This window comes from Anopheles bellator, chromosome 2 (assembly GCF_943735745.2).
Source record: "Anopheles bellator chromosome 2, idAnoBellAS_SP24_06.2, whole genome shotgun sequence".
Lineage (NCBI taxonomy): Eukaryota > Metazoa > Arthropoda > Insecta > Diptera > Culicidae > Anopheles > Anopheles bellator.
The window spans coordinates 2,353,187-2,369,070 of record NC_071286.1 but is presented as its reverse complement, the minus strand read 5'-3'; the positions used below and the strand labels follow the sequence as shown (position 1 = coordinate 2,369,070).

Sequence of the window (15,884 nt, the reverse complement as noted above, 5' to 3'; positions counted from 1 at the left end):
TATTTACACTCTGCCTCAGGCTCAGGCCCGGAACTGGTGCTGATGGCCCGGGAAGCATCTTAAACCCAAGTGCCGTACGTGCGCGCGCCGCGATGGTCGTTGTGACGCATCGGAAGTGACGACGAGTGTATCTGTGTATCGGTGTGTGGCCGGTGTTCCGTTGAATGATTATTACGATTATTGCAAACGTCATCCGGAGCGTTCCGGGGGATGGGCCGGCAAAACTGACAAACCTCGGGGCGCACGTGACCCACGCCATGTGCGAATGTGACGATGTCCAAAATGGTCGACCCGGCGACCTCCGGCGGCTGCGGGTTAACGGCGACTAGTTGGTCCTCGAACTCGTCGAACCGCCCGGATATCGCCCGGATTGAGCCACCGCCGATTGAGCGTCTGACGTGTGTTCGAATCGTCATAAAACGATTTCACAAAATAGTGTCACCACCCCCGGAGGCCAGTGTCCGTGACCCCGTCCGTTGTTGGTGTGTGGCGCGGGGCTGAGAGAATATTTTACAAAATTTATGAAACGGCCGTTCGGAACCGTTCACAAATCGCAGCTCATAAAGCGAACGGAAAGGACGAACGGGTCGGATATTTTTGGTGTGTTTGTGCCTCTGTGTGTGTGTGTCTTCTGTTTTCCCCGGACGGGAGCCGGGACCCGGAACCGGAAGCACCATCCATTGGAACGCAGCGCATCGCGCCGGCATCGATAGGCGAGCGACGTGCGAAAGTTCGAAACTTCGATCGAAAGAAGGGTTCCGGCAGTAGCAGTAGCAGCAGCAGGAGAAGACGGCCATCGCCACCACTTCGACAAGTACGTGATCGGTATAAAGCGGGCGCCGGTAGCCATGACCGAACGACAGCCGAGGCAGCAGCAGCAGCAGCACCAGCGTCCCGGATCCTGCCGATGGGTGCGACCGGTCTGGCTGCCGACCGGCGGTGGATTATTGCTGTGGCTGGGACTGCTGACGATGTTTGTCAAGGGTAAGTGCTGCCCGGGCTCCCGGTCCTCCAGGCCGTGCCGTGCCGTGCCGTGTGTTTGGTTTCCGAAATGGTCACGTAGTACGTGTTTGCAAATCCGCTCGAAATTCCTCCCGAAAACCCCCCGCCGCCGTTGTTGGAGGTCCGCTCGAATCGGTTCGAGATTCGAATCGGGGGGACACTTTTAGTGAGGGCTTAAATTTTGTGTTCAAGAGCTACGAGCTGAAAGGATGGGTGTTATTATGCCGCACACATGGTTCGATCGAGTTGATGATCAATCAAGATATTATGAGATTGTGATGACTTTCAACATCTGCCGGGCCGGCCCGAGTGGTTCGAGTTTTCCTCCTCCCGGTCGGTTGCTGTGGTTCCGGGAAAACCTTTCAGAAGCTCAGCGCCCGATTCCTATCGGCGCCGCCCGGTGTGGAGCCGGTGTAGGAAAATTTTATTCCGCCGATTGATACTTGAAAGGCGAATTCTTCGAGATGGCGAGATAGAAGGCTACCTTTGCTGATTAAGCTCCGGGGTTATTGGATTTCTCTTTCATCTTCCACGGCGCAACACAAAACAGAACAGCTCCCCGTGATGCTTTCGAAGATAGCTTTCGCCGTCCCGATCGTCCTCCGTTCTAGGGGGTTCTGGAAGCTCAAAAATAAATTACCTCGCAAATGGAAGTCTTTGAACCTTTAACGGGGTTTTTACTTTAACAAGTAAGATTAAATTTACGAACCAAACTCCAATAACTGTGCAGCAGCCCGCAAAACAGACTCTTTGGCTGCCATGGACACCGCCACCAGGCGGCGCTCGAGTGTGCTGTCACAAAACGTCAGATAGTAACGAAAACAAACGCGTCGCGAATTCCGTTCCGATTGTAAAGTTTGATAATTTTAAAATAATACATTCCGAAACAGTGCGTAATCTGTGGCAAAGGCAAAACGCACCAGGGCGAAACTCGGTGCCATCTGTTTCCAGACTCTATTGAAACGCGTGTGATTCGTAGCCGTGACCGTGCGGTCTCATTATCCCGGCAAAAGGATTTATTTACTCCCGAGCCAAGGGGTCGGGACCTTCGCGGGAGCTTTTAATGCACGCCGCTGTCCAACGCGTGCCGCGTGCATGGCAACGGTTGCGATATCAAAAGCCCCCACGCTCCGATAATCCTCGGGAACTCGTTGAGCCTGCGAACGGATCGCTGGCCTGCCGCCGACGAAACCGCACAACTCGGACGACCGACGAAACGTTCATAATTTACGGCTGACCTCAAGTGTTGATTAAGTACGCTTCCGATAGGTTGATTAATTATTGCGCTGAGCCCGAAAACCTATAGGTCAATCAAACGCCGAACGCGGCGGTGGAGCACGCGAGGAGGAGGGACAAAAAATCGGCCATTCGGCCCGTCGGCGAACGGCCGGAAGAGGACTCTTCGGGCGGGAACCATCAATCATGTGTCGGAATGCCTGGAACCTGAAGCTTGTCAAACACAAACCCGAGGCTTAGCCTCCGGGTCCGGGGTTTCTGTGGCTGCGGGTGCGAAATTGAATGGGAAATGGTAGTCGGCCGAGGACATACGTATACGGCCGCATTAGCACCACCGGACAATGTTGTTTGAAAACAGACACACAGACGGAAGGTACGAATTTAACTTTTCCCCCACCAGCCCACAGTGCAGGATCCCTGCCGGGTGCCCGCGACAGAGACACGGAGTGCCTAGAACGTCAGGACACACAATGCCCATACAATGTGCGAACTTTACAGTGGCAATGATAGAAAATGACAACCTATCAATCATGGCGCGCCCGGCTCGGGCTCTCTGGCTGTGGGGATTTTATTTGCAGAAGTTATGAGATCCGTTTTTTATTTATCCATCCATATTTTTTTAGGAGGAACGCTGTCCCGGATCCCGTCAAGAGCCTCGTTCAAGCGCCGCACATTACGAGCCTTTTGAACCGGTGGCCCCACTGCCCCGGGTGTTGTCGACCTTTCCGGTGGGCCAAGGATTCGACCGCAGGGGTCGGCCACGTACGCGGCCACGCTTCAAGGGCCACTCACGGTGACCTTGCACGCACACACCTTTATGACTCGGTTCAGGCAGTGCGTTCCTGAACAGGGCCTGAAGTTTGGGGCGATTTACGAGGCTCGCGTGAAGAAGGACCTCAAAAGCGGAGTTTGTTGCTACTCGAGCGCTAAACCCATTTAGTGAAGTGGAAAACGACCGACTCGCCCGGTGAGGACCACCAAATGATGTCCTTCCGTCGCCGGGTGAAGGATCAGTGTCTGGAGACCGTTTTTTTGCCCGGTTTCGTTCGTTTACGCCAAACAAAACCCAATAATGTGATCGAGTAAGAATGGGCATCGATTGGCACCCGATTGGCAGCAACCGGAAGTCCGCTTCCACCGGGCTAGAATCCACGTCTGTTAATGTTCACAGTGGCGAATTTGAAGTGGCCTAGCCCAGAGATTCACAGTGGGCCGAGTGAACCCATTCAACCGGAAACCAATACTGGGGTAAAGTTTATTCATACCGCTTCTGCATTATTGATACAGCCCAATAATAATGCCCACGCTGGCGGGGGGCCTGAACTCCCGAAAGCCCCACGCTTTCGCCGTTCAAAAGTTTTGATTTTTTCTCCCCGGGGTGGGCGACGGCTAACAAAAGGCCACAAATCCGGCTTTCCCATCCAGAGTTTGAAACTCCGAACCACATAAGCGATTATGTTGCATAAGTTATGAAAGCCCTTCCGAGTTGGTCATCCGCCCGTTTTTGTGTGCCGGGACACAATTGTCCGCAATTACAACGGCGCACCACAAAGTCTTGCCGTGACGGGCGGGACCCCACCACGGGCTTACAAGATGGACGTCTGTGACAGCCCCGGCGAGCTGGCTGCGGCCCCGAGGCTTCCCTAATGTTTCCACTCATTTGCATAAGTGGAAAACGCTTTTAAACCTCTCCGAAACTGTCACTGTGTTATTGCGGGGATTAACCCTTACCCGCCACGGACACGGAGGTCAAATGAGCTGCGGCGACTGATGAAGCACTAAAAAGACTCCGGCACTTGAGCCGCCGGCATCTCCTGTTTGTGGTGGGTCGAGTGGATTGCGAGCATCCGACGGCGACCCCGATGAGCCACGATGTTGTGACGGCTTCTTCAAGTGGCTTCCCGGTGCCCCAGGGGCCTGGTAAATGCGTGTTGATTTAGTGGGTGTTCCGTTTGTGAACTGTGTCACTGCATCTTTCTGCTTCCGCTTAAGTAATTATGCTAATTTTAATAAAGAGTCCCCCCCTTTTTATACGACTCCCGTCGTTCCAGGACGCCACAGGACGACGTTTGTGGAACGATAAAGTTCCGGCCCTATTTAAGCGAACGCTCACACCTTCTTGTGGTGGCTCAGATGGTTCCAATTCTTCGCCGAATCCGATTCGCCGGGAGGCTAAACTTTCTGTAACATGGCCCGATGGGGTTATGTTTAGGCTACACGATTTTCCACCCAATTCGATCCGAAGGCCAGCGTAATGCTGCCGCTGAGTGCTCATTTGGCCACCGGGCACCATGGGTGCGCCTCACATTACACTGGGCCAATTTTCGGGCCGGGAAACACGAGACCGCCCGCGGTGGGGCCACGGCCTTTACACGGCCCAGTGCGGGTGGGGGGCGGTTGTTCACTCTTTTGAACTTTATTAAAACCAAAGCAAGAACTTAGAACACGTGCGCCCGGCGAAGACTTTCCACATCGATCTGATTTGAAGCCGGGCCGCCGGTGAATAAATCATCTCCTGTTCGTCGGCCGGATGGAAAATATCGTATCGCTCGTGGGTTTTCTTCGTGTTTTCGAGCGCGAACAGAAGCCCAAGAGAGCCCGAGGCCCGTTCCGGCGTGAGTAACGAAAACTCATTACACCCAGCCGATCGCCGATCCCGCGTGGAGTTGGCCGTGGTCCCGTGCGAGAGCCCCGTTCCTTTCGGCCCAACCGGCATCGATCGAGTGGTGCATTGTGGTTAATGAGCTTGGGGCCACCGTGCCACCGGCCCAATTCCTGGTGGCTTTCGACATTTCTTTTCCCGCCACGACCTTTCGCTCTAAGAAGGGCGAGGGTTGCGCCCTCTCCTGGGGCGATGGGCCAGCGATGCGCTATTGTGGTTAAATTTACTGGATGATGGATCTTCTAAATGGAAAATCAGTTACGCCCGTGATGAAGCACTTCCCGGGAGTGACTTTGTTACCGGGCCGGCGTGAAAATCCTTTCAGCGTAAGAATGGGTTAAGAAAACGAAAACGGGTGCGGGTTTCCGATTTTAATATTTTCCGTTGCTTGGCGGATTGGTGCCGCTGCGAAGGAGAATGATGTTTCAGTATTTGTTTAAGGCAGACATTGCGAAGATAAATGGTCCGCAAGTTGGTGCTCATCTGTGGCGAAGCGAACTCGCTTCGAAATGGTACTAGACTCACGAGACTAACGATCGTGGATAGCCAATAATAAATTAACAATTGATGATACAGTAGACAAGCGCCATTGAAGGCGGCACAATGCGAACATTTGTTGGTTCGATGCTCAAAGTATAAATATCATTTATCTGGTGATTTGTAGCGATTAAATGATTGAAATGCACCAGAACAATTTTGGCTTCTTGAAAAATGAAACTGAACTCATTTCGACTTTATAAAACAGTCCACGGACTGGACTATCCATGTTCTTTTTCTATGACTCTCGTCACAAGCCACATGATGGGAAGCTCTTTAATCCCTTCGCTAGCACCAAGGGATTACGCCTTCGAGGACAACCCAGCTTGCCTCTTCTTTAACATAGAGACCTCTGCGACCATCTACTTGAAGTCCTGAGACGCATCTGAGAGAAAAAACCCTAGATTGATATTTGACTCCTTTTACCTTCTTATCCAGTTGTATACCTTGAGAATGCCACTTTTTTCAAAGAAATCAAACTTTTTTCTATTTTGAAATGAAAAATTCTATTCTAAAAATTCTATTGAAATGACAAATCACTGACTAGATTGCTAGATTGGTCTTCAAATAAAAGCTTCATAGGTTGCCTTAGTAACCCCGTTTAGTAAAGTGAAGTTCAAATTGGAGAGATCAAAAAAGTTAGCTGTAAAAATAGGACAAACAGAAGATTTACTGTAAATTAAACCCTGCTTGAAGCTTTTCCACTCATTCGGACCACCTTCTACGATAACTCGGTACATCGACACTGTACTCGGTGTACTCGGTACATGACACTGGGAAGTGCATTCTCTCGGAATCAAATTAAATGTTCCGTTAAACTTGATCCCCAACGTTGGCTATTTCCGGGGCCACTTTTCCGGTTCTTCCAACAAGCGGGAGACATTACATCAGACATTAGTGCACCTTTCAAATCCACAAGCACACCAAAAGACTGTCTGTGTAGGTGGACCAGATCACAAGTTGGCAGAAGCATTCGGCACGTGGTCCGGATCCCCGGCCGGAAGCTCCTTCAGTCCAGTGCTACTGCTACTGAATAATGATGGAAAGTTCAGGGTGCAGTCACCCAACTTTACCGACTCCGATATGCCCACCACCGTCTCACTATCGACCGTCGAGGGGAGTGTCGTGTGTTGCGTGTTTGGGGTGTGTGGATGTGGTCGCCTGTTGTGCCACCGGACGGAGTTTGCCGGTTTGTCGAACTGCCGGCCTGAACGCTTCGATTACTTGCTCCGATACTACTCCGGACCGTAGGTCGCTGCCGCTGGTAGAATGGAAAGACTAAATTAGAAAGACGGCTACAGGCAACGGAGGCACCGGGGCACCGAGGTACTCCATCCGGCCGGAAACATGTGGCCAAACCGAGGTCCTTGCGCCGGTCGCCTTGCCGGGGTTTAGATTTAGGTTAGCCGAGGACGCCCGGACGGCATCTGGTGGCGTGCAAATTATGAAACAGACCAACACAGACGGTGTGGCCATCGTCCGATTTTCGAAGCCCCAAATCATGACCAACGGCGGCATCCGATTGGAGTTGCAATTGTTTTGGCACCGAGCTGCGTGGCCAACCGAAATGCAAACACCGAGCGCAGCGCGTTCGAGTGTGTCGACCTGCTGGCCCCTTTTGTGCCTTCGATTCTTCCGGCCCTTCGGAAAAATTTCACTCACTCACCCAACGCAGGACCCACCCGTTCGATTGATTCTGGTTCAATTTTCATTTCCGGTGTGAAACTAACAGCTCTTTTCATGTGCCAAGCAGACGCACCCGAAGGGCGCCTGTTCATCATTTCATGTGGTTGGCCCGGGGACACCCGGGGGACCTGACACGAGGGCCAGGCTCAGTCTCAGCCTCATTCGCAGTGCAACCACCGGAACGCAGTCGAATCGAAGCCAAAGTCTTGTCCGGCCGGTCGGACGGAAGGCAGACGGTACTTTTCAATCATGAACGGAACATGTATCTCTTTCGGTATTTCCTTCGCTTTTTCTCGTCCTGTTTTCGATTCATCGCCTGGATTCACTGATCCGGTTCCGCTCCGGATCCCCGGCGAAGTGACTGACGCAGAAGTCGATTCCGTTTCATTTGCAGTCGTTAGGGCTGATTCTCGCAAGACTCGGCCCCGGCTCGGCTCTTGATGAGATTTCCTTTGATGCGACGACGTGGATCGGCTTGGGAGGGAGCGCCAGTAAAAGCAAATTTCCGCTCATATTTCGGACTCTCCGGAATGCCATCTGCTTGTGGGCGGGTTGCGTTGATTGACCGGAAAACGGAGAAATGAGTTAGCCCTCGCGCGTCCAACAAAAGAACAACCGTTCCTGAGAAAGGGAGAGTGAACCGGGGAAGAGATTTATTCATGACAAGGCAGCTCCCCTTACGGTGTGACCGCAGTGACGGTTCGGTTTGGGGAAACCCATCCCAAAAACCACAGAAAAAAAGGATGCCCCACAGGACGCGGCACAGTGCATTAACAAAACAACGGAAAACAGGGAAATTGGTCGTTATTGGATCGGATCGGTAGGCACCGATGAGTTCTGGATGGGTCGTGCGAAAAGAAAATACTTCCGGCCGCGCGGAATGGCATTAGACTGTAAATCGTTGATTGAAAAATGCTATTCAAGCCCCCTAAGAAACGGACTCGCTCTCGCTCGCTTAGCGTCCGGATGTCGGGCATTCGGGGAACCGTATTTTGGTCTCGGACCCGACCAGACTAGGAAAAACCAATAAATTTGCGGCACCCACAGCGGCGACCAGATACCGACGATCGTCGCGCGCGCATTGTACTGATTTATCTTCCGGCCGACACACCGACGAACCGAGCTCCCCCCAAGAGAGAGAGAGAGAGTCCTGGATTCCGGGATTGTCGGAGTCAGCGTTTTGTGCGAATTGTGTGCCCATTTCTCTCGGGGCGTCGGGGCCGGAATAAAGATGAGGCAAATTTTTGGCTGTCGAAGGCCCGGGATTTGTGTGTTGGTGGGACGGAAAAAAAATCACGCGCTGCACGCCGATGCTCTTCCGATCGATCGTTATTAGACTGATGGAGAGCAATTTGCGCCCCACGGCCGGGGATTTGGCGTGGCTTGGCGTCGCAATTTATAGCCGCAGCTCAATCTCAATCGCTCGGATCCGCCAAGGACCGCCTTTTCGCTGTTCACACTATTATTACACTTTATTTGAAACAATAAGCGGTGAAAGCTGAGGACCTTCCGGGGACCTAGGAATGCTAAGCTGTGGAACGGATTCCTGCCGTCGGCCCGCGGTTATATATTCTTCTAATGGTCGGCTATCTGTAACGAGCTGTGGGTGATTGAAAATTAAGCTTGATTGATGCTCACCGACCGGTTGGTTCGCATATGTTTCAGTAGATTTGAGGCAGATGATTAGGGCTAAATTATAAGCGGATAATCGGACTAGGTTTAATTCGGCGAACGGAAGTAGCAACTACTAAATTGATCGATTGATTAAAATTCAAATTCTTGCCTTGCTCGTAATCGATCGTTCTTCGGAGGGTCTCCGATTGCATACCTTCAGGCGTGCTAATTTCACGCTCTGTGTTTGAAACCTTCCAGAAGTGATTCGGATTGCATACATTGAGGCGCCAACGCCAACCAACAAAATTTTACAAAACTCTGTGTTGAAAACATGCTACACATTTCCGCAGATCTCGTTGGGCTGCATCTCCCGCCTTCGGTTTCGCCCCCGCAGAAGGAAAGTTCTATTAAGAAACCATTTTCTTCTCACGTTTCCCGGCAAAAGCGATCGTGTTCGGAACGAATCATTAGTGATTCTGCCACAGCACAGCACTTTTCCATTAGAACAATATGGAACCCTCCTAACGTCGCTCCTCGCCAGTTTCCAACCATTGGATCTACCCTTCCGTGCGATGAATCACAGCGAACATTTAGCAAATCGATTAAAAGCTGCTTGCTGATAACAATCGTTTCCCGTTTCCCGCGGGGAAAACAGTCCGAAGATCCGAACCAAAACGGGGTGGGAAATAATTTGTAATTTACGCCATGTAAGCCACCATGACGCCGAGGAGGACGTGTCCGCCAAGTCAATGAACGGGGTTCAATTGAATTCCCATTACGAAGCGAATGTCAGCGTGGAAGAATTTCGGCGCCGTAATTTTACTTCGAGCGAAAAAAAAACACATTCTTTCTTCGACTCTGTTTTTAAGCCATTTCGGCGTAAGGCCATAGTGCATCAGGGTTCGGTGCCGGTTCCGATTCCAAGGTAGCCCCACCCGGGAGCGGTAATTTACGACGTAGCCACCAATTTATTGGCGAGCAATATTCGAAACTCAATTTCGCGCGATGATTTATTTTCCCGACCGTGACGCACCGATTGGCCCGGCTTGAATGGGTCAACCGGCCGCGCAATCCGACGTTAAAAATCGCCTAGTGGAAATGGGGCCAAAGAACGACCTCGATTAATTTGTTAAAACCACGATCGGAACATGATGCCTTCTTGCTGCACACGACAATGAAAGTGGAATACGGCCCCGGAGTTGCGGAATGCGAAGAGTTAAACACATCCCTTGATTACCTTGATTCGGCACGTGGGAGGCCCATTGGCCGCTGGCAGGGCAATCGCTCATTAAGCTGTGAAAATTAACAACCGAATAAAAAGCGGCACCAAACGAAGCTCCACGCTCCGGATGCTGGCGGTGGCCGAAGGCAAACACCAACGACCCTCATCGCAGTCGGGGACCGGTTTTTGTCCGCCCAATTTTGTTCGATTTATTTTTTGCCCATCCCGGCAGAGAATCCCGGCTGGGATTGTTACGTCAAACACCCGGTCGCCGCGGGGGGCCATTTTTTCGTTTTCGTGGCGGACAACAAAAATGGAGTTTCACAACGCACAACGCGTGTCCCGGGGCCGAACAAAACCGAACAAGCGAACTGAGCAGGTGTGGCCCGCGAACACATACAACAATTAAACTGTAATTTTCCGCCCGCGTGCTTTTCCGGCCCACGGCTTCATGTTTGGTGTTTTAGATTCAACTTCCCGCCCGGGGGAGTACATCTCCCCCCTGCAAGGACAGCCGAGCGAACAGGCTGGCCAACGGATCGCGATAGAAAAATGTTCCATAAAATCCCTGTGCCCGGCGGGTGGCAACCAAAGTGAAAGATCAACACCGGCGGTGCGAGAGCGAGAGCGAGAAACGGCGAGCATAGACCCGGACCCAGGATGTTCCGGACCACGTGCGGTCCGATGGCGGGTCCGGGGCTTCCAGAAGTTAGCGTTGTAAACTGTCAGCAGCAACTGATGCGTGGCCGTGGTCGAGTGGACCGGGGAAATTTTTCGGGCCACCGCCATCGGGTTTTCGGGTTCCGTATCACCGCGCGAAGGATATTTGTTTGGGTTTATAGGGGGCGGTCCAGCACTGTACGGCCGCCACACTCCACTTCGCGACAGCCAACCACGCGGCCAAGCGGTTTCACCAACTTTTCCACGGGCTGGAACACGGGTTTTCCCGAGACCCGAACAGCACAGTAACTCGTAACTCGTGTACCGACCACAAACCTAGAAATCTCTCGATTTGACCAATCCGTGACGTGACCTCTAACAAAGTTTCAGTAGCGTGGCTTTTCGCGTTATTTTCTATGATGTTCCCTTGTGATTTTCGTCAACAGGAAGCCCCGAGTCCCAGCGCGGCAACGAGCACGAGCTGAAGCCGAGCTTCGCAGGGCCGATCGAGAACGTGACAGTTCCTATAGGTAGAGAGGCGACACTCAGTTGCATTGTACAAAACTTAGGTGCCTACAAGGTGAGTAGTGACGGCGGTGGGCCCCCGCGGTTACCGATAACAATGGCGTCTCGTTTTCCCCGGTTTCCGGCAGGTCGGCTGGATGCGAGCCTCCGACCAGACGGTCCTGGCCCTCCAGGGACGGGTTGTGACGCACAATTCGCGCTACAGCGTGACGCAGGAGGAGCACGACGTTTGGCGGCTCAAGATACGCAACGTGCGCGAATCGGACCGAGGTTGCTACATGTGTCAAATAAACGTCACGCCACTACAGAAGCAGGTGGGCTGTGTGGACGTACAGCGTAAGTTGAGACCGTGACCGTGGGGGATTCTGGGTGGCCCCGCTCTCTATCGCTCCCCTATCCTCCCCTACCCAGTGCCACCGGATATTTCGGACGACCAGTCGTCCTCGGACCTGACCGTCCGCGAGGGAGGCAACGCAACGTTCTTCTGTCGCGCCACAGGACATCCGGCACCGAAGGTAACCTGGCGGCGGGACGATGGCAGCCCGCTCTACCTGCATCGCAACGGGTCGGAACTGCGCAAAGGTAGGTAGAGGGATGCACGATACTTTCCAATTACAGTTTTACGGGCAAATGAGCTTAAGGGATTACGAGCGACCTGAGGGGGCAGCCCGATAATGATGAATCATTTAATAAAGGAGCCAATTCCGTGAATTTCGTTTCCAAGCGCTTTCGTCATTCAAATTGCGGGTGTGGCCAAGCCAGTGTCCCGGCGTTATGATTTATAAAGGATGGTCCATACAATCGAGGATCAGCTTGAATACAGTTTGAGTTGAAGTCTCACGCCTTTTTCAGACTGAAAATCAGCTTTGAATATTTCTCCATTTTTTGCAACCGTTTAGTGTCTCATTTTTTCAGTGTACTCTTTCACGTTCCAATGGATTACCCCAATAATATGCGACGCTAGGGCAATAATATCCGACATCCGTTTCCGGTCGCCCGATGCGCGGTTCCGATAGGGCTTTTATTTATATATTTTATCACCACTCAACCACTAACAGACCACATTGAAAGACAGATTCAGGAAATAGCCCAATAAAGGCTCCTATCGGAGTGGGTTACGATCAATTTGAAATTGTGAATTTCTTTTTTTTTCCGGCACGGCGATGTTTTTCGTCCGATGGCTGCGTCCGTGTCGCCTGATGGCTGCGTCCAGTCGATCAACACGTTGGCATCTTCCTGAATCTGACGCACGTCAGCCGGAAGCAGATGGGCGCCTACTTGTGCATTGCCTCGAACGAGGTCCCGCCGGCCGTCAGCAAACGTGTCTATCTCAACGTGCACTGTAAGTACCAGGACCTAGCAACCGTTGGGACCTTCTTTTAATCCGCACGTGCACGCTCTCCTGTGTGGCCTCTGGACAGTTGCCCCGAATGTGACGACGACGAAAACGTTGCTCGGTGTGTACGAGGAAGCGGACATCGAGCTGGAGTGTGCGGTGGAATCGTTCCCCCGGTCGGTCAACTACTGGACGAAGGTGGCGAAGGTCGGCCGAAGCACCTCCGGACCTGGTGGTGCCGCCGGCCCGGGCGGGATCACCGATCACCACCCGCAGGAGGTGATGCTGAACGGTGAACGGTACGAGATCCGCGAGCAGCACTACGGCAGTCTGTACGCGGCGAAGATGACGCTACGGATCCGCAGCTTCTCCGCGGCCGACGCCGGCAGCTACATGTGCATATCATCGAACGCCTTCGGCAAGGCCAATCGAACGATCCGGGTTTACGGTAGGTCCCAGAGAGAGAGAACCCGGCTCGTCGTCTCGTCTAATGTCTGTTCGTTTATCTATTCGCAGAGATCAAACGACCCACGACGACCACCACAACAACGACGACGACTACAACGACCACCACTACCACTACGACAACTCCGGCCCCGCCACCGAAAGAAGAACTGCCCCGCAGAAGGACAACCGTGATGGGCCCGAGTAAGTCACCCTTGTGCTCACTTCTTAGCGTTCCGTTCCGTAATTTATTTTAATTTTTCCGAGGCCCCTTTCATTAAGTTTACAAAGTTCGACATGGCGGGCCAACTGTTACCAGCCGCTCCGGCGGAACACCTTCGTCCTGTAATGACGCCATTTTTTGTCACCTCCCACCCGCAGGGCACCCGCACGACACGACGCCCTATCCACCGACGGGATTCATCATCGAGTACATCACCTACTCGCCGACCCTGGTCGAGTACGGGAAGGACGGTGAGACCCACATCACCTATCCGCAGCTGACGGCCTACTCCAAATCGTCCTCCCCGTCGTCGTCCTCATCGTCATCGTCCTCTTCCTCGGCGAACCAGCACGGGTCGTCGTCCTCGTCGGCGCCCTCCACCGTCACCCTGCTCGGGGGCCGCTGGACCGCCGGGACGCTCGGGGGCTCCCTCAGCCCCACCGTGTGCCGCGGGCTGGAGGAGAGATTTATGAGCATTTTGATCGTGACAGCCCTGTCCTGCGTGTCCTTCTTTCGCCACTTTCAAATCTATCTTCCGTGGATTACGCTTTTTCTGCTGCTCGTCCTGATCGGCCGCAAGCCGAAGGAGAAACCGATGCCGTCGGCCGAGCTCGTCTTCCGCCACGGGCCGCTGTGAGGTGGTCCGTGGACTCGGCCGGAGGCCGGAATGTTGTTTTCTAATTTGCTAGGATTAATCAGGAAACAACGACACCCGCGTGTGGGGCTCGCATTGCCACGCCCGACGCCCCGACGACCGTAGCCGCCCGGGAAAAGGGAATAGATCAAATAAGGTGCCCGGGGCCCGGGACCCGGTTCTGGTCGGCCGTGGCAAATAGAACCGCGTGAAGGAGCACACAAAGCAACGAGTGAACAGGGGTCGGCCAATGTTACGACGACGATGTACATATTAAGCAAATACTTCCCCGAGACCCACAAACACACAAACGCCGCAGCGCAATAAATTGCAATAGAGACCGGAACAGGAAGGAAAAAAAAATATCAACAACCCCCAGGTTGACGGATGCCAAACAGAAGCCCAAACACTCCCCCCCCAGAAATGTGTTACATATAGAGCGAGAGAGAGAGAGAGAGGCAGCGTGTGGACAAAACACACAGGAAAATACACACATCCCACACACCCACACGGAATACTAATCAATAAAACGGGACGAAGCTCTCGGAAAAGGATCGGCGAGAGAAGGTTGTCAAAATTGAGCGTTTCATTCCTTCATTCGTTCTGTTTGCTAGCGGCGATGTTTTTCGATGTTTTACCACGATGTTATCCGAAATAGCTTTAACGATGAGTTCGAGGACCAGATTCTACGCCAAACGGACCGGGTTCCATTATTATCCATTGGAAGGGTCATCAAGACATCGGCGATGCAACTCCACCGAAGCTTCTCTGACGCATGTAACCCTTGGCCACAAGCAACGAGAGCACAATGTAACAACGAACAGCCGAGGTCGTTGCCGGTCGGCCACATCGACGACCGACCGACGTACGTAGTAAAAGTTTTTTAATTTCAAAAGTATTAAAGTGGGATAAATGATACTTTGGGTGGCCAACTTGCGGCAACCCGTGTTGTGTGTGCGATCGAACAGCAATTTCCCGAATCAATTGCCCCGGCAGCCGGCAACCTTCGAGGTTCCAATCTCCCAGTTCGAATGTTTTAAGCATCTTCAGCGGTTCGATTGGAAAATTTCCATTTTTCCCCGCAGGCGAATGTAATGTTCGTCACTTCGTCACGGTGCTTCGTGGCCGGAAGCATAAAGCTCAGCGAATCAACAATTACACCGTTCTTGCTTAATTAAAGAAATTAATAACGTCGCTTTTGTTGAAATTGGCATTTTTTAATCCTCTTTCCGTTCACTCACTCACATGCCACCGAATGGAAATTTACGCTCCGATGCACCGTTTTCAGAAGCGAGTTGGCATCAAACAGGGTGTTAAATTTGCCCATTCAGCGCTCGAACTACTTACTCTCAGCGCGTCAGTAGCCAGAATCGGCCAGAAAGTGAGGTTCGATTTCGTGGTTTTAAAGCTGCGGCCACAAATCGGCTTCGGCTTCAAAGGAGTCGCCTGAATGGCCGCGGCCCGGAATAGTGCAAACAGAACCGTCATGTCATCATCCAATTAAATATTCACTACTCACCCGGCCCCGGTCAAATTCGACATATTGGATGCGTTCGATTGAAGCTCCGCGCAATCCGCGCGCGGACACCAGCAACCAGCATTAGGACCGGCTCGAAATGAGGCAACTAATCACGCTTCGGTCTGTTTGTGATTTGACGTGCCCTCTCTGGCCCTCCCCCCAAACGGACCACAGACCCCGCCCCGGTGGGGGAAGGATTTTGCCACAGAACAAGCATCTTACTGGCCCGACCCCTGGCCAGGGAAGTCCGTGGCGTAAGTCTTATTAATTCATTTCCTTCTCGCCTCCGACAAATCGATCAAATTCGCTCGATCGCACTCTCCGGCTGGCTGGCTGGCTGGCGGTGGCATGCTGCTCATCGGATTAACAATTGCGAATGCTCATTCCGCGCGTTGATTGATTACCCAATCAATGATTGTCACCGACCGACCGACCAGCATCCCGGGGGCCATGTTTCGCAGAAGCTAAGCCCCGGTCCGGGGCCTGGCCTGGTTCAATCTTGTGCCACTCCTAACGGGCGATTAATCAATCAGCAAAAACGCAACACAAAGACCCCCGGTCCGGGAGTCCCGGGGTCTTCTGCG

The 15,884-nt window shown here is 52.7% G+C and overlaps 1 protein-coding gene across 1 annotated transcript; it reads left to right on the top strand.

Annotated features, from left to right (window-relative positions):
- Positions 1–848: 848 nt before the first annotated feature.
- On the top strand, positions 849–13,784 carry LOC131211788 (peroxidasin homolog). Its single transcript, XM_058205405.1, has 8 exons — positions 849–984; positions 11,066–11,199; positions 11,273–11,480; positions 11,556–11,726; positions 12,358–12,486; positions 12,566–12,928; positions 12,997–13,128; positions 13,306–13,784. Exons 1-8 carry the CDS (start codon positions 849–851, stop codon positions 13,782–13,784), a joined length of 1,752 nt encoding a protein of 583 aa, XP_058061388.1.
- Positions 13,785–15,884: the final 2,100 nt, after the last annotated feature.

Coding starts and splice junctions, on each gene's coding strand:
- LOC131211788 (XM_058205405.1), top strand. CDS start 849: ATGACCGAACGACAGCCGAGGCAGCAGCAGCAGCAGCACCAGCGTCCC. Junction 11,200..11,272: donor AAAACTTAGGTGCCTACAAG/GTGAGTAGTGAC, acceptor GGTTTCCGGCAG/GTCGGCTGGATGCGAGCCTC. Junction 12,487..12,565: donor TGTCTATCTCAACGTGCACT/GTAAGTACCAGG, acceptor GCCTCTGGACAG/TTGCCCCGAATGTGACGACG.